This window comes from Phyllostomus discolor, chromosome 1 (assembly GCF_004126475.2).
Source record: "Phyllostomus discolor isolate MPI-MPIP mPhyDis1 chromosome 1, mPhyDis1.pri.v3, whole genome shotgun sequence".
NCBI lineage: Eukaryota > Metazoa > Chordata > Mammalia > Chiroptera > Phyllostomidae > Phyllostomus > Phyllostomus discolor.
The window spans coordinates 123,831,598-123,857,963 of record NC_040903.2 but is presented as its reverse complement, the minus strand read 5'-3'; the positions used below and the strand labels follow the sequence as shown (position 1 = coordinate 123,857,963).

General features: G+C 37.1%; 1 protein-coding gene and 1 pseudogene across 1 annotated transcript in view; both read left to right on the top strand.

The window, feature by feature from the left end:
- The window catches only part of TOGARAM1 (TOG array regulator of axonemal microtubules 1), a 105,829-nt gene that overhangs the window by 55,819 nt on the left and 23,644 nt on the right, over window positions 1-26,366 (top strand). Inside the window, 10 exon segments of the mRNA XM_036028830.1 lie at window positions 3,220-3,373; window positions 20,150-20,174; window positions 20,176-20,204; window positions 20,206-20,254; window positions 20,547-20,685; window positions 20,688-20,759; window positions 20,762-20,780; window positions 21,435-21,593; window positions 24,525-24,651; window positions 25,585-25,703. Of these exon segments, the coding sequence (XP_035884723.1) occupies window positions 3,220-3,373; window positions 20,150-20,174; window positions 20,176-20,204; window positions 20,206-20,254; window positions 20,547-20,685; window positions 20,688-20,759; window positions 20,762-20,780; window positions 21,435-21,593; window positions 24,525-24,651; window positions 25,585-25,703 (892 nt within the window).
- On the top strand, window positions 1,038-1,137 carry LOC114493569 (annotated as a pseudogene).

Genomic DNA, 26,366 nt, shown 5'->3' with positions numbered 1-26,366 from the left:
AGAATTACTGGATAAACATGGCCCTAACAACTGGTTAAGTGTTAGGTGTTCATGAAGTTTAAGCCTGTTAGCATTCTCAAATAATTTCACTGTTAGTGTCAGGTGGGACACTAATAGTGAAATGGGAATCTATGGGAAGAAAAGCACACAAAACTCCTTACTTAAGCTATTAGTTAGCAGTAGCAAATAGTACAAATAGCAACAAGTCAAAGTTTTAGGTATTCACTCTCTACATCAACCAATTTTGTGATTTTTGCCTACAATGGAGGCCTCACATTTTTGTTTCTAGGAAGTATAAGGAGAGTGCTTCCTTAAAGCCCACCCTTGTATTATTTGACAGAACAATACGCTTACAAGATAAGTACAAAAAGTGAAAGTAAACTTTCAGAAACTATTTTAACAGTTTGATATCACCATGACACTTTTATTGTATTTTATAAAAATATCAGTCTACAGGCGAAGTTTAAAAATAAAAAACTTAGTTTGATCATTACTGCTTGAGATTGATATTCATATTCAGAATAGCTCCTTTTCCAGACTACAGTTTTGTTTAGTTTTGTTTCATTTTTTCAGGTGTATTCAGATGAAAAAATAAATACTGATATAACTTACAAGGCTGAAAATTTGGTGTTTGTCTTCATCTCCATAATGACTTATTCTTTCTATAATTGAGGTGGAGTAGATATAGAAAAAGGAATACGTAAAACTTTAGCATCAATTTCTTCATAATGTATGAATAATATAACTCAGATAGGGCTCTTGAATGAATGAAATTAGATCGTGTAAGTGAAGCACTTAGCACAATGCTAGGCAAAATCTTAATAAATAATGGCTGGTATTTTTGTATTTGTTATTCTTTCTGGGTTGTGACATTCTAAAGCTAAAGTATTTTATTTATACATACCAGTTTTGTTTTGTTTTTTAAGTTAGGATTTTTTTTTTTAATTTTAATTGTTGTTCAAGTTATACATACCAGTCTTATATATGAACCTAATGAGAATACAGCTGAATCACCAAAAATAATAACATGAGGGTGAGTGCTTCAGTAGCATATATACTAAAATTGGAACAACACAGAGATTAGCATGGCCCCTGTGCAAAGATGACACACAAATTTATGAAGCATCCCATATTTTTATACAAAATAATATTGAATGTGAAGTGTAATTGAATTTTTTTTTATTTTTGCCTAACCCTGTTACTCAGTTGGTTAGAACATCTTCCTGATATACCAAGGTTGCAGGTTTGAGTCCTGGTCAGGGCACATACAAGAATCAGCCAATGAAGGAATAAATAACTAGAACAACAAAAATCAATGTTTTCTCCCCCTTCCTCTCCCTCTCTAAAATCAATAAATAAAATTTTAAAAAAATTAAAATTAAAATTAGGCCTATTTATTATATCTGTTGTCAAATCATTTTATCATGTATGATTTATTTTAGCAAAAACTGTTACTGATTTATCACTATGGTAACCCAAAATGCCATATTTATCTATTTGAACATCCCTGTCAGGTATGTGATAAATTTCTTTCTTTTTTTTTTTTTTAAAGATTTAATTTTATTTATTTTAGAGAGGGAAGGGAGGGAGAGAGAGAGAGAGAGAGAGAGAGAGAGAGAGAGAGAGAGAGAGAGAAACATCCATGTGCAGTTGCTGGGGGCCGTGGCCTGCAACCCAGGCATGTGCCCTGACTGGGAATCGAACCTGCGATGCCTGGTTCTCAGCCCACGCTCAATCCACGGAGCTACGCCAGCCAGGGCTGATAAATTTCTTGAAAGCGGGAATTTTTCATTAGACCTCTTTATACAAAATCAAAGGTGATAGTGGACCTGGATCTAAATCCTGCCTTTGACACTCATTATCACTGAGACTTTGAATAAATTTTTTACCTTGTATTAAACTCAGTCATTTTCACAGCAGCGAAATAGAAATAATAAGAGTGTCTAACTCAGCTTTTATGAGAAAATTAAATGTAGTAGTTTTTAAAAGCAGTTATAAGATTTGGCACAAAATATTAAGTAAAAGTAAACTAACATTGGGAATACCTTATTGCCTTTGAATTTTAAATGCATTTGAACCCATAATTAGCATACAACATCAAGTGAAATATTTGTATATCTCATGTATTTCACGTAACATTTTGTTACAAATAGCATGATTGATAAATACTTTTATGGTAGTGATTTCCTACTGCCTAACACTACCTTTTTAAGAGTAATATAAACATGAAAAATAGCTAATAAATCTTGACCCCTTTATAAAAGCCATCACACATTCTATTTGATCTTTTTGATCTTTTCCTTTCCAACACCTCCACTTCATGCCTTACATTGTGCAGTACCCTCAGGGCATTAATTACCATGAGCACTCAGAGATGATGATTTGTTTCCCCAACATTGAAGGCAATGTCTTGCATCTGGAAAATAGTCGATTATGGAAAAAGCATTGTTCTTGTTACTACACATAGGCTTAGAATTTGTGATATATTATTATTAGTTCTGTGCCAATAGCAAAATTGATATTTTTAAAATCCAACTAGAACTTTATATGCAGATGCCATGAAGCTTCATTTTTAGTTATAAATTGTATAGTAAAACAGGTATATATTCATGATTGTACAAAGTGGGATCATATGCTTCTTAATTCTTAAAGCTAGTCTTTGTGTTTTTTTAATTTTTTAATGTTTTTATTTTAATTGTTGTTCTGACCATCATAAACAAAGCAACAAACAAGTGTTGAAGAGGTTGTGGAGAAAAGGGGACCCTAGTACACTGTTGGTGGGATTGCAGAGTGGCACAACCACTATGTAAAACAGAATGGAATTTTCTAAGAAAACTAAAAATGGATCTGCCTTTTGACCCAGCAATTCCATTCCTAGGATTATATCCTAAGAACCCTGAAACACCAATCCAGAAGAACCTATGCATCCCAGTGTTCATAGCAGGACAATTTACAATAGCCAAGTGTTGGAAGCTAGTCTTTGTTATATGACTCATAACTGAAAAACCCATCTTTGTTTACATTATATGTAATTTAATAATTTTATGTATAAAAAGTAAAGTTTTAAATAGCTTTGGTATTTGGATAATACATTTTTGTTGGACACTAAATAGTACTAGTTCTTATAAGAAATATTTATAGCATCTGTAATCAGAATACCATTTGTATCTCTTTGTATCAGAGTTCCCTGGTGCTTTATTTAATGTTTTTTTATTTTAGGTGAAGCATCTCCTGCAGCCATTCCACAGTATAAAGAAAGGATGCCTTCTGTCACTCATAGTCCAGAAATAATGGATTCGTCAGACCTACGACCATTTTCCAAACCAGAAATAGCACTGATAGAAGCCCTGAAGCTTTTGGCTGATGAGGATTGGTAAGTTCATCATTCTTAACTTAAAACTAAGCTGAGTTACAAAACTTTTCTATAAATTTTTAATTAAAAACCTTGAAACATTTCCTATTAAAATAGTCTTAGAAATAATTATTTTACTTCTTAGGTAGTTTGAATTTTTTTAACTCGTTAATGTAGCTGAACTTTGGTTCTAGCACTACTATATTTACCAGTTATAACTTATATACTATAAGGGCATAGTTTAGCTTTATTATAGATTATAAAAACATTTGGCATTAGAATATAAATATCACCATTTCTCCAAGTGTTTCTCTGAAATACACCCTCTAGCAATCCTGGAAATATTTATCCATTACTAATACAGCTACAGCAGCCACCCAGCCAGCTCAGCCCAACTCAGGGAAATAAAGACAGTGGTGCCCCACCCCACTTGCTTCAGTTGGATCATCCACTGGTTGCCCTTGTCCAATTTACTCCTCTGTCCCTTCATTATCTGTTTCCATCCCCATCCTACACCTTATCATCAGTTTTGGTTCCTTACTAGATCATATTCATCAACATAGAATGTGTTATCATAGCTTTTGTTTTTTAAAAACCTACCTAAATTGCACATTTTCTTCACATTTCTTTCCTGCCCTTTTTTTAGCTAAGGTCCTTAAAAAGGCTAATTCATTGTCTTTAGTTTTTCACCTCATGTTCTCTTCTCATCTTCCTTAATTGGCTTTCAGCCCTTCCCACAATGACCACCAATTCACTAAAACTACAAAAGTGACCATTTTGCTAAATCTACACTCATCATTTATTGGTCCTCATCTTAGCCTTCAGCAAGATTTGACATGGTCAGTCCGCCCTTCTTCTTAATACACTTTTTTTTTTCATGTCACCTTGGAAAATCAGAGTCATGATTCGTTTCCTGCTTTTGTACTTTCTGATGCTTTCTCTTTTGTTTACTTCAAAAATGAGGTGTGCTCCAGAATTCAGCCCATTGCTATTCTCTATCTACATTCATTCCATAGATCAGGGCTGGCAATCTTTCTGTAAAGAGCCAGCTAGGAAGCATTTTAAGCTCTGCAGCCCAGATTGATTCTGTCACTGCTACTCACCTTTCTGTTGTAGTACAAAAGCAGCCTTTTAGCCTATAAAAACAAATGGGCTCAACTGTGTTCCAATAAACTGTACTTATAAAAACTTCACTTAAAAAAATCTGGCAGAGCCAAATTTGGTCTATGAACCATATTTTACCAACACCTTTTTAAAAGTTTTCACTAAGGTTCATAACTTTAAAATTCATCTGTACTCTTGATTTCTCATAAATGTATATCTGGGTCCATGGTATTTTCTTGAGTTATAAATCTGTAGTTAAGCTGCCTCCTTGATACTTCTACTTAGATGCCAATAGACATATTTAATATGTCCAAAATAGAACCCTTGGACTTCTACTTTCTGCCAAGGTGGATTAACAAACATAAGATTTGCCTTCACATCTGAAAGAAGTAAAGAAAATCATACAAAATATATGAAACAGTGGTTTTCAAAATATCATTCACCAGGCAGTGAAATATAGTGATCCCTGAGAGATGGGAAATAAGCAAGGTGAGCCCTATCGTTGTCCTGGCTTACTTCCTGCAGAGTTTCCAGATCACAGCTCAAGGGGGGAGAAACCATCTAGATATCAACAGACATGGAGATGGAGCTTGGGGGTATAGGGAGGCCATGGTAGCTACAATTTGCAGGGCGGTATGCCAGAGAGGATAGACCTCTACAAGGAAACCCAAAGACCATCGGAGGATTCTTCTCAAATGTTTAGCTGAGTACTGGTCAGGACATGCATGCAAGTAAATTACCTGAAACCAGATCAAGAGCCACTTGAAGAAGTTACAGGGAACTATCCCTAGAGTATACTAGGCCAAGAATATGTCCTTTCTACCAGCAATGTGGAAAACTTCATAATTCACAGGGCTTGGGGTAGAACACTCAAAAGGTTTGCCTTATCTATGGAAAGAAGAAGCCCTAAGCTAAAGACTGGATTGGTCTCACCTAACAAAGCCTAAAATCAAGGCCTAAGAGGAGCAAACTTTCCAAATAACTGTATCCCAGAACAAAGTTCAAAAATATTTTTAGGAGACCTGGCCAGAGAGGCTTAGTTGGGTATCATCCCACAAACCAAAAGGTAGGCAGGATCCATTCCAGGTCATGGCACATGCCTGGGCTGTGGGCTTGGTCACCAGTTGGGGCACATGCGGTAGACAACCGATCATCATTTCTCTCTCACTTCAATGTTTTTTTCCCCTCTCTTTTTCCCTCCCTTCCCCCTCTCTGGAATCAAAAGAAGAAGAAAAAAATTAATACAGGAATACAACAATATCCAATGTAAAAGTCACTATGCTTGGATATTTACCAATATCCAAGGCAAAAAAATTGCTAGGCATACAAGAAGTTAGGAAATACAACCTGTAATGAGAGGGAAAAATTAAACAATTGAAAGTAATCCAAAAATGATACAAAAAATTCATAAAAAGGACATTATTACTGGTAGTTACAATTCTAATCCATGTGTTAAGAAAGCTAGAAGAAATACATAAAGAGAGAATCTGAGCGATAGGACACCTTGTAAATTTCCTTTTGCCATGTAACGTAGCATGATTGAGTGAAGTGACATCCCATCTATGCACCCTCAAGAGAAATGTATTATACAGGTGTTTACACTGGGAGACAGGAATTGTCGTGCCATTTAAAAATTTTGTCTTACTGTATCAGAAATAGAGAGGGTCACTTTATAATGAAAAGGAGTAACTCATCAAGTGTACATGGAAATCCTAAACATTTGTGTACCATATACCAGAGCTTCAAAATACATTAAGCAAACACTGGTAGACCAGCAAGGAGAAATAAACAGATAACATAGTTGGAACTTCAGTTACCCTCTCCCATTAATGATCGAACTAGTAGAAAGAAAATCAGTAAGAATATACAAGACTTGAACACTATTGAACTAATTGACATGTTTAAATATTCCACATAAAACAATAGGATTCACATTGTTTCAGGTACACAAGGAACATTTATGAAAAAGACCATGTCACAAAAAATACACACAAGGGAGTAGCTTGTGAGTTCTGGCCCAGTTGGAGGTGGAGCTAGGTATAGATACACTTCATCTGCTCACACAACCAAAACAAGGAAACAACCAATTTAAAAACAAAAACAGCCATGGCTGATGTGGCTCAGTGGATTGAGCGCCTGCCTGCGAACCAAAGGGTCGCTGGTTCGATTCCCAGTCAGGGCACATGCCTGGGTTGCAGGTCAGGTCCCCAGTGGGGGGCAGGTGAGAGGCAACCATACATTGAGGTTTCTCTGCCTCTCTTTCTCCTTTCCCCTCTGTCTAAAAATAAATAAGTTTCAGAACAACAACAACAACAACCAGAAAATTGAATGGTATGGAAGTCTGACAAACGAGGAGTTAAAGAAGAAACACTAATGCAGACTGGCATGCCCAAACAAAGAAATATGATCCAAATGAAAGAACAGATCACAACTGCAGAAAAAGAACTAAGCAATGAGAAATAGCCAACCTATCAGATGCAGAGTTCAAAACACTGATAATCAAGATGCTCACAGAAATTATTTGAGTACGGTCATGACATAAAAGAAGTGAAGGCCGTACAAAGTGAAATAAAACCAAATACATAGGGAACCAAGTGAAGGGAAGGAAACTGGGACTCACATCAACAATTTGGAAGAGAAGGAAGAAATAAACACTAAACCAGAACACAATGAGTAAACAAGAATTCAAACAGAATGAGGAGATGCTTAGGAATCTCTGGGATGACTTTATAAAACGTTCCAACATCTGAATCATGGGGGTGCCAGAAGGAGAAGAGGAAGAGAAAGAGATTGAAATTTTATTGGGAAAAAAATGATGGAAAATTTCCCCAGTCTGGCAAAGGAATTAGACATGCAAGTCCAAGAAGCTGAGAGAGTCCCAAAAAAGTTGGATCCAAGGAAAACGCACCAAATACATCATAATTGAATTACCCAAGATTAAAGATAAAGAGAGCATCTTAAAAGCAGCAAGAGAACAGGAGACAGTTACTACAAAGGAGTTCCCATAAGGCTCTCAGCTGATCTCTCAAAAAGAAACCTTATAGGCAAGAAGGGGCTGGAAAGAACTGTTGGAAGTCATGAAAAGCAAGGACCTATATCCAAGATGGCTCTATCCAGCACAGCTATCACTTAGAATGGAAGGGCAGATAAAGTGCTTCCCAGATAAGGTCAAGTTAAAGTTCATCATCACCAAGCCCTTATTATAAGAAGTGTTGAAGGAAGGTTTTCTTATTTAAGAAAAAGATCAAAACTGTGAACATTAAAAAGGCAGCAAATTCACAACTATCAACAATTGAATCTAAAAGAACAAACTGAAAAAAACAGAACAGGAACAGAATCATAGACATGGAGATCATTTGGAGACTTATCTGCTGGGAGGGGGAAGGAAGAGTAGTATGGGGGGAGATGTACAGAGATTAAGAAGCGTAATTGTTAGGTACAAAATAGACAGGGAGAGGTTACGAATAGTATAGGAAATGGAGAAGCCAAAGAACTTACATATATGACTCATGGACATGAACTAAGTTGGGGGGGAGGGGGAATGCTAGAGGGAAGAGGGATACAAAGTAGAGGGGAAGAAAGAGAAGAAAATGATGGGAAAAGTGTAATAGCATAATCAATAAAATATACCTAAATACTATATTACACAGCATACAATAAGTAATTTAAAGGATTCCAATTATACAAATTTTGTTCTGTAGTTACAGTACAGTTAAATTAGAAATGAGGAATTAAGAATAAAACATTAAAAAAATTAATGGGATGCAGGCACATTAGAGGAGGGAAGTTAAAGCACTCTAACACCATTATCAGAGAAGAAGAGTAAGTTTTAACCTTAAACTAGAAACAAAAGAGCAAATGAAGCCCAAAATAAGCACAAAAGGAAAAAGTAAACATACAATGGAAATCAATGTACTGCAGAACAGAATCAATGAAATTTTTAAAAAATCAGTGAGAGACTTCCAGTCAAGGTGGTGGCATAGGTAATTGTGGCTCTCCTTCTCGAATAGCCACATGAGAATGACTACTAAATTGTAGAACAACTATCACTCTGAATTGTCAGAAATTGAGTTGAATGGAAGTCTGAAAGTTACAGAATTAAAAGAAACCACAACCAACTAGACTGGTAGGAAGGCTGGAGATGTGGTACGGGCTGTTCCCAATTGATGTGTGGTGTATAAAAATTTGGGAGGGATATCTTGGGAGTGAGGAGTCCCAGCACCATACTAGGCCTCCCAGCCCAGGATACCAATGCCAGGAAGATAAGCCCCCATAACTTCTAGCTGCAAAAACCAAGAGGGATTGAGTTGGTGGGAGACACTTAGGAGTTCCAAGCAGTTCCCCTAAATAACCCCCACACAGACATACTCAGATACACTCTGAGCTCTAGCACCAGGGTAGCAGCTTGAAAGGCACCAGTGGCACATGGGGAGGAAATGAATTGTCTGGCATCAAGGAGGGAGTTTGGGGACAGTTTACTCTCAGACCTAAAGGCAGGCAGAGTCTATTGTCCCTTATTGAGCCCTCTCCCTACAAGTGGCAGGTGCCATATCTGAGTCTCCATCAACTTGGCTAACATTGTTAAAGGGAGTTATTTTAGAAAAAGAAAATCACAACTATGAACAATGAAAGGGCAATAAATACATATCTATCAATAATTGAATCTAAAAGTCAAACTAAGCAAATAAGAACACAGACAGCATTGGGATACAGAGAGTGTTTTGATGGTTGCCAGATGGGAAGGGGTGTAGGGGAGAATAGGTGAGGGGATTAAGAAGTACAAAAATGTAGTTAACAGAATAGGCATGGCAATGATGGTTATAATATAGGAAATAGAGTAGCCAAAGAACTTATAGGCATGTCCCATAGACATGGAGAGTGGTGTGGGGATTGTCTGAGGGAATGGTGTGTGCTGGATAGAGGGGGGCATAGAGAGGAAAATCAGGAGAATTGTAATACCATAATTAGTAAAATACAATTTTTTAAAAAATCAGTGAAAGCAAAAGTGTGTCTTGAATAAGATTAATAAAATTGATAAACCACAAGTCAGACATAACAGGAAAAAAGAGAAGAAACATAATCACATCAGGAATGAAAGGGAATGTCACTAATGATCATATAGCTATTAAACAAATAATAAAGGAGTGTGATAAACAGCTTTATGCCCATAAATTTTCACAATTTAGTAAAATGGACAAATTCCTTGAAATATACCAACTATCAAAACTCACTCAAGCTGGGGGGAGGAAGATGGAGGCATGGTAGGAGGGAGCAGAGTCCACTTCCCCCTACGCATGGGAGAAAAATGAACCAATCTGTGGAGGAACACAGCAAAAAGCTAACAATATTACAACATTTATGAAAATAGGACATCAAAAATCATAGCAGACATTGAAAAACCAGACAGTAAGGAGACTGCTTCGGGATGATAAGGGCCCAGGGATCAGTGCGGGGACCAGGGAGGTTGCAGCCCCCAGGATCGGTGCTCCCAGGTCCACCTCAGGGCACTGGGGAGAGAATAGGGTCAACCACTCCCTCCCCTGCCAAACAAGGATTGAGCAGCACCAAGGGAGGCCTGGTTGCTTGAAGGCACAGAGAGGGGAGTGAGGACTGAGAGACAATCACACAGGGACTGTGAGCACCCATGCATAGCCCTGGGAAGAGTATGTGCCCAAGCCTGTGTGACCAAGGGCGGCCTGGCCGTGCGCCCGCAGCCCCAACCCAGAGAGAGTGTGGTTTTGTGGAAGACCCAGACCCCACAGCCCTGAACAAGGAAAAGGTGCGAATGCTCCACGGGATCCTGGAGCCCATGGCAGTGAACTCGGAGGATGTGTGTGCCCCCTCGGGATCCTCGGATCTCATACCGTGAACTCGGAAAAGGCACAGGCACTCCGTGGGATCCTACAGCCCGCGGGGGTGAGCTCCAGAGAGCGGTCTTAAGAGCGCCCAGACCCACACCAAGGGCCCTGCGGAGAGGCTCCAGACCAGCTCTAGGGAGAACTCGAGGCTACTGAGAGGCTGACTGAGGCTGACTGGGAAGGAAGAAAAGCGATTCCATTTGCCCCTCAGCCTGCTGAAGCCAGCAAGACCAGAAAAACTGGTTTGGCCAGTTAGAAACCAACAAGAGGTTATTTTTTTCTTTTGCTTGATTCTGTGGTTTTATCTTTTTTTTTTAAGTAACTTATTATTTTTTAATTCTTATATTTATATCTCTCAATTCCTTATGCTTCTCTTTCTTTCACTCTAGTGTAATTTCTTCCTTTCCAAATTTATCTCTTCATTCCATCTTCTGCTTTTTTCCATTTTTTTTTGAACCTACAAGTTATTACATATTTGTGTTACCTTTTTTTCATTCTTATGTTTTTTATTTTAATATTATTTTGGTATTCCTCTTCTTTCTGTATAGTCTTTTTTGCTTGGCTGGTTATACTGTATCATTTGATAAGTTTCCCCTGCTATCTCATTCATAGTGTGTTGCTAATTTACTGTCCTTCATTTGTGTTCCATTAGTACACTACTCAAGGTTCTATACTCCTTATTCTTGTTATCTAGATCTCATAGATTCTGTCATATGGTTGTTGCTCTAATATTACTGTAAATAAGAGCTATTCCATACAATTGTAAATAATACACAGCACCCCCTCCCAGATTTCAGCCCACTTCGTGGTTTCCCAAACTCTATTACTGTACTGGTTAACTCTATTCTCTCACAAACCACACCTATTTACTATTCTTTACTCTCACCCTACCTCAGAATCTGACCTCCCACACCCTCACTGCTTTCTAGATCCAACTCACAATCCTTGCCTCCCCAACAAGAGTCTTATCTTCTTTCCATCCTTTCTAAAAAGTGGCTAGTGGGGTGGAAGATCACAGTTAACACTATACATAGCCAAAGGATCTCCTATCTCTTCTCTACTGGATGCTACTGTAAATATCATAGAATACTCTCTTGCTGTCTTAAACCATTTTACCTTGTCCCCCAACTGATCACAAAAAGAGTAGGGGGAAGCTGTGAACACCAGGATATGCTAAGGAGACTGCACCACTGAATCTCACAGGTATTCTACAGAGAAGTTCACACCATAAACTCAGGGAACCAGAGCAGATCCATTTAAGAAGCAAAAGCTAACAAGAAGAGTGTCGCGAACAATGAGAACACAAACAAACCCCAAATGAAGGGAAAGGAAGAAGCCTCAGAAAGAATGCTAAACGAAATAGAGGCAACTCAACTCTAATATTTTGAATTTAAAGAAATGATTATCAGGAAGCTCAATAAGCTCACAATGAGCTACCAGAAATTACAGGGAAACTACAACAAACTCACTGCAAACTACATCAACATGGAAAAGGAAATGGTTACTATCAACAAAGGCCAAGAGGAAATGAAGAATACAGTTTCTGAACTGAAGAACACAGTAGAAGGAATGAAAAGCAGGATCGATGAAGCAGAAGATCAGATCAGCGAGCTAGAGGACAAAGAAGAAAAAAACACCCAGAAAGAGGAAGAAAAGGAAAAGAGACTCAGAAAGAATGAAGAGGGATTAAGAGAAATGCAAGACAATATGAAACGTAATAATATCCGTATAATAGGGATACCAGAAGGACAAGAACAATAAGGGATAGAAACCTATTTGAAAAAAGTAATGATGGAAAACTTCCTTAACTTGATGAGTGAAAAGTCATGGAAGTCCAGGAAACACAGAGAGTCCCAATCAAGAGGAACCCAAAGAGACCCACCTTAAGACACATCATAATTAAAATGGCAAAATTTCAAGACAAAGAGAGAATCTTAAAGGCAGCAAGGGAAGAAACAGGAAGTAACATACAAGGGAGCCCCAATAAGGCTAACAGGCTGACTTCTCAATGGAAACACTCAAGCCAGACGAGAACAGCAAGAATATTCCAAGTGACGAGAACCAGAGGTCTGCAACTAAGGCTACTTTATGCAGCAAGGCTTCTCAATCAAGATAGAAGGCCAAATAAGGAGCTTCCCAGCCAAAAGAAGTCTAAAGAATACACCTCCACCAAACCAGCTCTGCAAGAGATGCTAAAGGGACTGCTTTAAGGAAAGGAAGGAGAGAGAGAGAGAGGAGAGAGAGAGACGAGAAGCGAGCGCGTGAGCGCAACAACCGGCACGTAAATGGCAATGAATAAGTACCCATCAATAATAACCTTAAATGTAAATGGATTAAATGCTCCAATCAAACGACATAGGATAGCTAAATGGATAAGAAAGCATGACCCGCACATATGCTGCCTACAAGAACCCACCTCACGATAAAAGACCTACACAGGCTGAAAGTGAAGGGCTGGAAACAAACATTCCAAGCAAATACCGGGTTAGCAACACTCATATCAGACAAAACTAGACTTCCAAAAAGGGTCGGGGAAAAAAAAGCCGGGTTAGCAATACTCATATCAGACAAAATAGACTTCCAAAAAAGGGCCATAAAGTGAGACCCAGAAGGCCATTTCATAATACTCAAGGGAAGAATCCACCAAGAAGACATGAACATTGTAAACATATATGCACCATAGGAAAACCTAAATACATAAAGAAAATCTTAGAGGATTTCAAGAAAGATATTGACAGCAACAAAATTATAGTGGGGCATTTTAACACCCCACTGTGAAAAATGGACATATCTTCCAAACAAAATATCAACAAAGATATTGTGGCATTGAACAATGCCCTAGAGGAAATGGACTTAACTGATATATATGGAGCCCTTCATCCCAAAGAAGCCAAATAGACATTCTTTTCAAACGCACATGGAATATTTTCAAAAATAGACCACATGAGAAGACACAAAACAGGCCTCAACAAATTCAATAAAATTGAAATTATACGAAGGCATTTTCTTGGATCAAAACAGACTGAAAACTAGAAACCAACCCCAAGGAGAAAAAAAACCCAAAACACTGAAAATCATGGAGATTAAATAGCATGCTATTAAACAATGAATGGGTCAAGAATTAAATTAGGGAAGAAATCCAAAAGTTTCTGGAAACAAATGAAAATGAACTCACAACAACCCAAAACTTATGGAATACAATGAAGGCAGTCCTCAGAGGGAAGTTCATAGTGATACAGGCCTACCTAAAAAAGATGGAAACATTTCAAACTAACTAACCCTACATCTACAAGAATTCAAGGAACAACAACAAAGAAAGTTTAGCGCAAGTAGAAGGAAGGAAATAACGAAGATCGGAGCAGAATTAACTACACAGAAGGACTAAAAGCACAATTCTACGGATCACTGAATCCAGGAGCTGGTTCTTTGAAAAGATAAACAAAATGGAACAAGCCTTTAAGCAGACTCATCAAGAAAAAAAGAGAGAAACCCAAATAAACACAATCAGAGATGAAAGAGGAGAGACTACAAACTGATACCACAGAAATACAAATGACTGTAAGAAATTACTATGAAGAAGTGTGTGGCAAATAAATTTGAAACCTAGGTAAAAATGGACAAATTTCTAGAAAAATATAATGTTCAAAAACTCAATGAAGGAGCAGAAAGTCTGAACACACCAATAACAGCAAAAGAAATGGAAGCAGTATTCAAAAACTCCCAACACACAAAAGCCCTGGACCAGATGGTTTCACAGGAGAATTCTACAAAGCATTTATGGAAGAGCTAACCCCTATCCGCAGACTATTCCGAATAATCCAAAAAGATGGAACACTCTCAAACTCGTTTTATGAAGGCAACAGCATCCTAATCCCAAAACCAGATAAAGACACAACACAAAGAAAGAATACTTCAGGCCAATATCGCTGATGAACCATAGATGCTAAAATCCTCAACAAAATATTGGCAAAATGCATCCAACAATACCATTAAAAAGATCATACACCATTACCAAGGGGGATTCATCCAGGGATGCAAGGATGATTCATTATTCACAAATCAGTAAATGTAATACATCACATAAACAAACGCAAAGACAAAAAACCACATGATCGTATCAATAGATGCGGGTTAAAAGCATTTGATAAGTTTCAATGCCCATTTATGATAAAAACATTCAGCAAAGTGGGAATAGAGGGAGATTCCTCAACATAATAAAGGCCATATATGAGAGGACCTACAGCCAAAATCATACTCAGTAGGCAAAAGGTACAATCTTTTCCATTAAGATCAGGAATAAGACAAGGCTGTCCACTTTAATCACTTTCTATTCAATATATATTAGAAGTTTTAGCCACAACAATCAAGAAAAGGAAATAAAAGCCATCCAAATCAGGAAGGAGGAAACAAAACTGCCACTGTTTGCAGATGATATGATAGTGTACATAGAAAATCCTATAGACTTGGCCAAAAAACTATTTGACCTAATAAATTAATTTGGTGAACAGTGGATACAAAGTCAATGCTCAGGAATCAAAGGCATTTTGTACACCAACAATGAAACAGCAGAAACAGAAATCAAGAAAAAATTCCCATTTGATATAGCAAAAAGAAAAATAAAATACCTAGAAATAAAACCTAACCAAAAGAGGTAAAAGACCTGTATTCAGAAAAACTCCATAGCACTGAGAAAAGAAATCAAGGAAGACACAAACAAATGGAATCATATTACTGTGTTCGTGGATTGGAAGGAATTAACATCATCAAAATGTCCATACTACCCAAAGCAATTTACAGATTCAATGCAATACCTGTTAAAGTACCAATGGCCATAGTTGATAGACATAGAACAAACACTTCAAAAATTTATATGTGAACCATAAATGACTCTGAATAGCTGCTGCAATTTTGAGAAAGAAGAGTAAAGTAGAAGGGATCACAATACCTGATACTTAACTATATTGCAAGGCCACTGTAATCAAAAACAGGCTGATACTGGCATAAAAACAGGCACATGGGCCAATGGAACACAACAGAGAGCCCAGGAATAAACCCAAGTCTCTGTGATCAATTAATATTGACAAAGGGCGCAGAAATATAAATGGAGTAGAGTAAGTAACAATAGCCTATTCAACAAATGGTGTTTGGAGAACTGGACAGCTACGTGCAAAAAAATGAAACTCGTCCTGGCTGGCGTAGCTCAGTGGATTGAGTGCGGGCTGCGAACCAAAGCATGGCAGGTTCAATTCCCAGTCAGGGCACATGCCTGGGTTGTAGGCCAGGTCCCCAGTGGGGCCATGTGAGAGGCAATCACCATTTATTCTCTCTCTCCCTTTCTCCTTCCTTCCCTTCTATAAAAATAAATAAATAAATCTTAAAAAAAATGAAACTCAAGCACCAACTTACACCTTACAGAAAAATAAATTCAAGGTGGATAAAGACTTAAATATAAACCATGACATCATTAAAGTCCTAGAGGAGAACATAGGTAGGAAAAATCTCAGATGTTTCACACAGAAACATTTTTACTGACATGTCCCCTAGAGCAAGGGGGATAAAGGAAAGAATAAACAAATGGGATCTCATCAAAATAAAAAAGCTTCTGCACAGCTAAAGAAAACAGTATTAAAATTAAAGAGAATGAACTGTATGGGAAAACATATTTGCCAATGATATCTCAGACAAGGGTTTAATCTCCAAAATATGTAAAGAACTTATGACTCCACTCTAAGAAGACAAGCAACCCAATTAAAAATGGGCAAAGGACTTGAACAGACACTTCTCTAAGGAGGACATACAGAAAATCCAAAGACACATGAAACGATGTTCAATATCGCTAGCTATCAGAGAGATGCAAATTAAAACCACAATGGAGACCACTTCACACCAGTCAGAATGGCCATCATAAACAAAGCCAAAAACAACAAGTGTTGGAGAGGTGTGGAGAAAAGGGGACCCTAGTGCACTGTTGGTGGGACTGCAGACTGGTACAGACCACTGTGGAAAACAGTATGGAACTCCATCAGAAAACTAAAAATGGATCTGCCCTTTGACTATATCCTAAACACCATGAAATACCAATCCAAAAGAATCTATGCATCCTAAATGTTGATAGCAGCACAATTTACGATAGCTAAGTGCTGGAGCAACTTAGGTGCCCATGAGTAAATGAATGGATCAAGAAACTATGGTACATTTACACAATGGAATTCTATGCAGCAGAAAGAAGGAGCTCCTACATTTTGCAACCACATGGATGGAGCTGGAAAGCATTATGGTAAGGGAAATAAGTCAAGTGGTCAAAGACAAATACCATATGATCTCACCTTTAAGAGGAACCTAAACAACAAAACAAAGAAGAAAAATATAGTCAAAGACACTGAAATAGAGGACAGGCTGACAGTGACCAGAGGGGAGAGGGGAGGGAATTTCTGGGGAGAATGGAAGGGTTTACAGGAACAAATATAAATGAAACATGGACAAAGACCAGCGGGGAGTGGAAAAGGGAGGGAGGTGGGAAGGGATGGGTCAGTGGGCTGGAATGGGATTAAAGGACAGAATACTGTACTTGAAAAATGATTAAAATAAAATTTTAAAAAAAACCTCACTCAAAATAAAAACATATTAGGGCTCTGGCTGGTGTAGCTCAGTGGATTAAGTGCCAGTGTCTGAACCAATAGGCCACCAGTTTGATTTCCATTCAGGACACATGCCTTGGTTGCAAGCCAGGTCCCTAGTATGGGGGCATTCAAGAGTCAACCACACGTTGATGTCTTCTTCCCTCCCTTCCCCTCTTTCGAAAAATAAGAAAAATCTTTTTTAAAATAACAATAAATGTAAAGGAAACTTCATAATTGGGCCCTGGCTAATGTGGCTTTATTGGTGGGAGCATCATCCTGTAATGGATGGGTTGCACATTTGATTTCCATCCGGATTACATACCTATGTTATGAGTTTGTTCCCCATTTTGGACATGTTTAATCCTTGTCCTGGTGTGCCTGGTGTGTGTCGTCTTTGGTCTAGTTGAGTAGGGAGGCAACCAGTTGATACTTCCCTCTCCTATTAATGTTTCTCTCTTTCCCTTCCTATGCTAAAAAAAAAATGCTTTCTCAGAAAAGAAACTGCAGGCTCATATGGTTTCACTAGTGAGTTATTCCAAACATTTAAGGAAGAAATCAGTTCTGCATAAATATCTAGAACATTGAAGAGGCTGGAATATTTTTCATCTTATTATTTGAGGCCCTATTACCCTGATATCAAAACCATAGAAAGACTAGAAAACTACAGATTTATACCCAATATATTTCATGAAGATACATGCAGAAATCCTTAAAACAGAACTTTTATTTCCCTTTCTGGTTCCAAATCTGCTTCTCCCTCAGTATTTACCATCTTAGTTAATGCCCCTGCCATGGACATATACTCGTTCATACTAAGTGTTAACTTTTTCTTCTTCACATTTCATCAGTTTCTTTATTTATAGAACATATCCTAAACCCAATTACTTATTGCAGTCTCTGTTCTTTTCATCTAAGTCACAGTTGCCTCTCACATGACTAGTAGTGACATCATTGGTTTCCATGCATCCATTATTTGCGCCCCTCATACAACAGCCAAAGTTATGCTTTTAAAACACAAATCAGACCATGAAATTCCCCATAAAAACCTTCTAATGCTCTCTAAAACACTAAAAAACAAAAATTTTTTAACTGTTTACTGGGGCTTACAAGGTCCTTCATTTTCTATGCCTTGATTCTTGCAGCCTTTTTTTCTACCAGGCTCTCTACCTTACTTACCCACCATAACCATCTGGCTGTTTTCTGAACTCCCAAGCTCGTTTCTACCTCATGAACTTTGCACTTCATTCTTTGAGCACTTTCCCCATAGCTTTCTTTCTCACTTCATTCAGATGCCTGTCAAATAACATCTCAGGAAAGCCTTCTTTCATGACCCTCACTGAAATAGTTTTCTTCTCCATCCTCTTACACTGCTTTATTTTTAATATCCCATATTGCTACCTGACCTTATATTTTTTCTCATTATAAAATCCATGAGTACAGAGATGCTTTATTTTTTCAGATGGACATTTCACATAAACTTGAAAATAATTTGTATTCTGCTATTGTTGGTTGTAGTGTTCTATAAATGTTAAGCAGATTAAGTTAATTGATAGTGTTTAAATTTCTGCATCCTTACTGATTTTCTGTTTGTTTCATCAAGTACTAGGAAAGGGCTTTTGAAATCTCCATCTATAGTCAAGATTTGTTAAGTTAATTTTTTTTCCTCTTGGCACTTACATTTGTTCAGTTAGTTTCTTGTCTTTCATATTTCTGACCTGAAGTCTTCTGACATTCTATCATTTTTCTTCTGTATGCTGTGTGTGTTTTTTTCTATGGCTACCTCTAACATTCTTCAGCACTTTGATTATGATGTCTCATATTGTGTTTTTTTGTGGTCGTCCTGTTTGGGGCTTGCTCTTGACTCGGAGAGTTTATAATTTTGATCAAATTTGGAAAAAATTTAGCCACTATTTTTTAATTGTTTCTATTTCTGTCAACTCTATCTTCTGTTTACTATCATGTGTATAGAATTGGGTTGTTTCTACATCTAAACTGTAATTATAAACTTTTATGTTTATCCAATAAATGGGTTTTGAACCAGTTACTATTCTTTTTTATCTTCATCCAAAGATTTTAGAGAGAGAGGAAGTGAGAGAAACCATTGATGTGAAAAACATTGATCAGTGCTTCCCATATGTGCCCTGACCTTGCATTGAACCCACAATCTCAGTATGTTGCCCTGACCAGGGATTGAACCCACAACCTTTTGGTGCATGGGATGATGCTCCAACCAACTGAATCACCCAGCCAGCGCATACCACACAGTTACTAAGTAGGTTTACTCTTACCACCTTAGAGTTTTAGATCTTTTCTCTGTTTTCCATAACTTCTCAGAGAATTTAAATGCTTTAAAATATAATCACCATTAATATTACCAACTAAGGAATCTCCTCTTAGCTCACATTGTCAAACCCACAAGATGAAAAACATCAAATTTGAAATGTTGTATCTAAGTTCCAGTTGAATCAACCCTGTTGTTGTTAGTATCCACCTACCCTTCATTTGGCTCATTATCTTAGGGCAAAGATTTTCAACAGGTGTGCTATAAGAATTTGTAAAACATGCAATACCTTACTATTTATTCAGGGGCACTGACCTCTTTTTCCTGAGATTGTCAAATAAAAAATGACAACAGCCAACACAACAGTAGCCATTGGTGTGCATGAATCAAAACTGCCTATTTTTGTCAGATCAGCAAAAAATAGATATTTTTGGTGTGTCGCAGAATTTTAGTAGTTAGCTTATATGTGTCATGAGATAAAAAGGGTGAAAAATCATTGCATTAGATAATGTAAAAGAATACAAATTACAGAACCACCTTTTGGTGGTTTTCTGTCCTTGAAATTATATATCACCAACAAGGTAACAGGTACTTTTCTTTTTCCATTTTTGTTTTACTGCTTCCCTCACCTTTTGTTTGCCATTCCTTTCCCTCTGTTCTCTAGAAATAATATGGCAGTCTCACTAGGGGAAAAATGTACCTTTTATTTATAGAACATGAACTTAAGTTTGTCAGTAAGTGGTTTGGCTCTTAGATCTTTTGAATCATGAAAGAGAACTATAGAGCAAACACAACTTCACATTTTTTTTAATTTGAGATTGCTACATGACAAGGGAAAATAGACAAGATATCCTTATTGGTAATATTTCATACACACAAAAGAAGACATCCTGCCTCATTTTAATAATGATTTTGTCATTTCTTTTTCCCGTAGGGAGAAGAAAATTGAGGGACTGAATTTTTATTAGATGCTTAGCTGCTTTCCATCTGAATATTGAACACAAAGTTGCATGAAACAAATTTTGCAGTAGTTCAAGAGGTAATCTTATCTTTAGCTGAGTTTTGAGTAACAAAGGATTGTCTTAGTAACAAAGAATGAATAAACCACATTTATCTTTAAAAAACTATACTAGATGATGTGGGTATGCCACCTATAGTTTAAGTAACTCATGCCTTACTTGGCAACATGTTAAAAAATGTATTAAATGTTAACTTTTAGGACATAATATATATTAAAAACATGTTACTTTAACGGAAATTGGTTTCAAAGTCATTATTACTGATTTTCTTTCAGAATATCAGCAAAAGTACATTTTGGAAATTTTTTTTAGGTGAAAAATTTACGCTCTGGAGTTTCTCGAGCTGCTGTGGTGTGTTTAAGTGATCTTTTCACTTATCTGAAAAAGAGCATGGATCAAGAACTAGATACTACAGTGAAAGTTTTGTTGCATAAGGCAGGAGAATCAAACACATTATAAGAGAAGATGTTGACAAAGCCTTGAAAGCTATGGTCAGTAATGTAACTCCTGCACGTGCAATTGTTTCTCTATCAATGGAGGACAAAGGTAATGTTCAAATAATCCTAATATGTCCTTAAACTAAAAGTGCAATTGTTTATAATCTGAGGTATAAACAAAAAGCAAGCAGATTTTCAGTATTATTTCAGTTGAAAAACATTATTAAATATTTGTATGTGGCCCTAGCTGGTGTGGCCTCAGTAGATTGAGTCCGGCCTGCGAACCAAAAGTCACCATTTTGATTCCCATCAGGGCACGTGCTTGGGTTACGAACTAGGTCCCCAGTAGGGGGTGTGCAAGAGGCAACCACACCTCGATACTCTCTTCCTCTCTTTCTCCCTCACTTCCCTCTCTTTAAAAATAAACAACTAAAATCTTTTAAAAAATAAACTGTTAAATGTAAAAAACAATAATAAGTTGGATGTGATAAATATTATATTAGGTACTGACCTACAAAGAATAATATTACCATTCTAACAATGTTACCTACTTTCGTAGGTCTAAAACTAAACGTCAGTAACTTAATTTTTTGGTGTTTTTTTTTAACTTCTTATGGAGGGATAGCTAATGCAAATAATTTTTCATTTTTACTTTCATGGGTGGTGAAGGTTAGTAGTAGTTTAATCATGTAATTTTAAAGGTGTATCTTAGGAAAGTTGTTCATATATGAACTTTGTTCTAATTCATCATGTTTCCTTGTAGCCATTTACACACTGCAGTAAGAAGATGTACAGCACAGCACCTATCAGATGCATTGGAATTTATGGAACTGGAGCATATTTTATCTGGAACAAAAGATATGGCTGATCGTATATTACCAGCTGCTGCTAAGTTTGCTCAAGACAGCTCACAAGAAACCAGGTCAATAGCTGCTAGTAATATTTGCTGAATCTCTTAGTATAAGGTTTTAAAAAAGAAACAAAAGTTTAAAAAGAATGAACATTTTCTAAATGGAAAGGTGGTGTCTCCAAGGAATGGTGCTAGGGGAATGGTTTTATTTAACCAATTTGTAAATTATTTGGGGGGAGTATATAGTGAATTCTCCAAATTTATACATGACACTACATAGCTCTGTGTAGTAAGATGCCATGTCACTGGGATTAACTGCACAAAAACAGTGATATTCTCTATGGGCAGAATAGTGGCAGAAGAATTTCGTTGTGGGTAATGTAAGGTTTAGGGGAAAATGATGTATTTTCCAAGCAGTTAGGTAAAATCAATGAAATTAAGTGCACATGAGAAAATAGATTGCATACTATCTCCTGCAACAGGAGATATCTGTACTCAGAAAAATTCCATGAATTTCTGATTTCCACCTGTACTGGAAGAACAATTTTATGAAGGTTAAGAACAGTCACAGAAAGATGACAAAATAATTAACAGATGGATGGTACAATCGGTGTAATGGTGACAAATTTTTGGACTTCGTCAGAAGCCCAGGTTCAATTTTTAGCCCCAGTCACAGTTTTCCCTTAAGGAAGTTATTCATCCTTTGTTAGCTTTTGTTTCCTCGTCTATAAAATTAGGAAGGTTGGAGTGGGTAATTGATAATACCCCACACAAAGTCTAAAAATTAATGTCAGTTATATATGAAGTTAGATTAGAAAGGAAGAGAATGACTCCTGAGTTCATAGAAACTAAAGTAAAAAGGATATCAATTTTTTAACATTTTAAGACAAAGATGCCCATTACTTTAGGTAGCTCGAGTTAATCCTATGGAAATCATTATACAAAAAGCTAATATAGAAAGTAAATATATTCATTTTTATTGATGCATGACAGATTACCACAAATATAGTGGTATAAGGCCACACAGTTTTGTTTTTTTAAGATTTTATTTATTTATTTTAGAGAGGGAATGGAGGGAGAAAGAGAGAGAGAAACATCAGTGTGTGGTTGCTGGGGGTCATGGCCTACAACCCAGGCATGTACCCTGACTGGGAATCGAACCTGCCACACTTTGGTTTGCAGCCCACACTCAATCCACTGAGCAGCTATGCCAGCCAGGGCCCACACAGTTTTTTAGTTTACTGTTCTTTAAATAAAGAAGTCTGGCATGGCTCAACTGGCTTTGATTTAGCATCTTACAGGGTGGAAATCAAGGTGATCACAGTGCTGGACCCTTATCTAGAGGATCTATAGAAGAATCTGCTTCTAAGTTTTTCACCAAATTTAGTTCCTTGTGGTTATAGGACTGAGTTATCCATTTCCTTGCTGGATGTCAGTCAGGGTTCTGTCTCAGCTCCTTAAGGCTACCTGAGTTCCTTCTCATGTATCCATGCAGCCCCCTCCATCTGTGGCCAGTGAATAGCAAGCTGAATCCTCTTCATGCTTAGCATCTCTTCTGCTGTGAGCCACAGAAGGCCCTCTGCTTTTAAGGCTCATGTGAATAGATTTGATCTAGATAATCTCCCTATCTCTTTGTTAAGCAAATTATGCTTTATTATTTTTATTGATGTTCAAGTACAGTTGTCTCCATTTTTCAACCATCACTCTCCCCTGCCCCACCCACCCCCATCTCCAACTCTCATCCCTCCCCTTCTTTGGCTTTGTCCATGGGTCCTTCATACATGTTTCTTAACAGCCTCCCTACCTTAAGATCAGCTGTACCAGATACCATAAAATAATTCTGAAAGAGCAGGACATCTTTAGGGCACCGTTCAGAAGTTCTGCATGCCACAGTAATGTTCAAAACAAATTAGAAGGGTTGGATCATAGTACACTGATTTGGAGCAATAAAAGATAATAGTGGTTTTGTGTTGTCACTTTTCTTTAATGGCATAGTAATTCTTATTATCCATTTGTCACTCACTAGATTCTTACTGGGAATTAAATTATAAAATGGTTATAAATTTTCAGTTTTAATATTTCTCACATTTTGTGTTCCCACTGCTTGCTTGTTTGTTTTAGCCATTCCCAAGTTAGGGCCTGTGGTAAACCGATAGTCTTTAAAATTCTAAAGACTATAAGGGCTAAAAGTTAGAATTGTCTTTGAAACTAACTGATTAGGAGCTGCTCTGTGGGTGTAGACTTTATTCTGGTTCTGGGGAGAGAAAAGGTATTTTATTCTCCATTATACTCTTGTTATAATTTCATTATATTGAGAATCTGTTGATATATATGATACTGAGATCAGCCTATACCCCTCTCTCCTCAAAAGCATTGCCTTCTCTGGTTCTTCTAGTCCCATATACATATCCTAAGTTATAGGCAAAAGTATAACTGTAATTTATTTTGGGGCCAACCTTCCTTGAAAAATAGTAATATGGTGTTGTTATAAGATACTGTAAAATCTCTGTATCCAAAGATACCTTCAATATGCACTTCCATGATATTTCAGTTTCTGCCATTAGAATGCTATCTTCACTTAAAGTATTGTCCTAAGACAAATTATTTTAAAAATCATATAACATAAAAAAACTAGTTCAGAGAGCATCACACATTCATTAATATACCAACCACAATTTATCAACTAACCCTGGGTGTGTTTTACATAGCAGAGAATAGGTTTCTGATAAGTTGAAACCCAGGTAAGTTGTGACTAGAAAAAAAGACAGAGGATCAGAAATACAGAACCAAGGAAAGGTTGACTCAGGCCAAAACATCTGGGAAGCAGATGAGCAGCAAAAGGTCACTGGACAAGAAGCCCAGGACTTCTAACTCACAGCTCTGCCAGAGGCCAGCCTTGATATGGCCCCTAGGTGCCTGAAATATAGAATCAAGGCTTTTGGCTCTTCATATCTAAGAACAGAAATTGAGCTTGTTATTTACGTATTTCTCAAATATTTACAGGTATTATGGTCGAAAGATGCTTTTCCTCATGATGTATCATCCTAACTTTGATAAAATGCTGGAAAAGTATGTCCCATCTAAAGATTTGCCATATATTAAGGAATCTGTTAAGAGCTTACGACACAAGGTATGTGGAAAAAGTTTATTATATAAACAGCTTTCAAAGCAGAGTTCATTTGCCCAGGATGGTAAAAGAAATAATTACTTTTTCATTTATATTTAGAATGTGTCTACAGTATCATTTCAGCAATGGCAGTGCTAAGTAGACATTCATGGTGTTACTAAATGTTTATTGAACAGAACCTTGATGATAGGTAGAATGTAGTGTGGCTTATTGGAGTTATAAGACTTGGGTTTGAATCAGCTCTGAGAATTAGCAACTATATATAATTTTAGGCGCATCATTCTTTAACCAGAATTTTTATTTGTATAAAATGAGGGTAGTGATGCTTATCATACTAGGTGCCTGTTTTATTTAACTTGTATGTTTCACTATTAGAGCTTCTACCACACTGCAGACTATTGATAGGGAGTTCCTTGCGGGGAAGCCCTGTTTATCCTGGTAGATAATGGGATTCAGAAATGTCTGTGAAATGATTGGCTTAGGGAATACCAAATAAAAGAAAATGTGAAATTGTCTTGTAAAAAAGTATTGCATTTAGAAATTATTTTTTGTAAAAATATGTTTAATACTGTAAAATTTTTCTGTGGTAATTTATGTTATTTCTCTGATAACCTTGGGCAAAGTATTAATTTATGAAAGGGTATTTCAGAGATATACAGTAATAACGCATTTTAGAACGTATTTTCTGCCTATTGGTGTTAAAGACTTCAGCTTCATTAATACAGAACTTACTAAAATAACCATGAAAAAAACTAATCTTACTCAAATGAAGCATATTGTATTTGTGAATGATTTCAAGTATTATGGGAGGAGAATGTTTCAATCATTAAAAAAAAGATCAGTAATGGTGTTTATGAAAATTACATTTTAAGAGTTATTTCAGTCTACTAGTTATAAAGCTTTCATTACACTGCCCTTCCTTATATTTACTTATAGGGTTTGGGTGATTTACCACTAGATACCCCTTCAGCAAAAGGAAGACGATCTCATACTGGTGGTGTTGGAAATACAAGGTCATCATCTGTTTCTAGAGATGTTTTCAATTCAGCCGAAAGGTAGGATCATTTATAGCCCACATCATTAGAGAAATTACTCCCTAGTGATAATAGTCTCATTTGGATGTTTCCATGAGCTGTCCCAGAGGTATTTACCAAATTTTAATGGAGTTGTAAAAGTTGTTAAGGACTTAGGAAGTGTGAGGTAATTAGATTTAAAAGGCAAGTATAAATGTACTTACACCTTCTTGCTTTTACATGTATGAAACATTAGTAAAATGGGAGATCCAAACAGTGGAGGACTAAGTGAAAGCTACACTAACCTCCTCCCAGGACCAGTCTGGAATAAGAGATAAATTGTAGAGAAATCATCCAGAATAACCAGCTGAACACCAGCTGGAGAGAAACCTTATAACCAAGGCTTCAGAAGAAACCACTTCACCACAACAAGACTGGTAGGCAGTGCGGAGGAAGTGTGAGAGGGGAGAGGGCAGGTAGGGCACCCACAAGTGGCGGCTGAAGTTCTGGAAGAATTATTTCAGCAGCTGGGGGATTCCCTCAGAGAAGTGTGGGTCTAAACCCCAACCTGGACTCCTGAGCCTGCAGTGCCAGAGCCACAAAGGAATCCAGATAACATCCAATTGTGAAAAGCAGCAAGGTTTTGGTGTGCCAGAGAGAGACGACTGGAGATGCAGAGAGGCTCTTAAAGGACCAATGTACAAA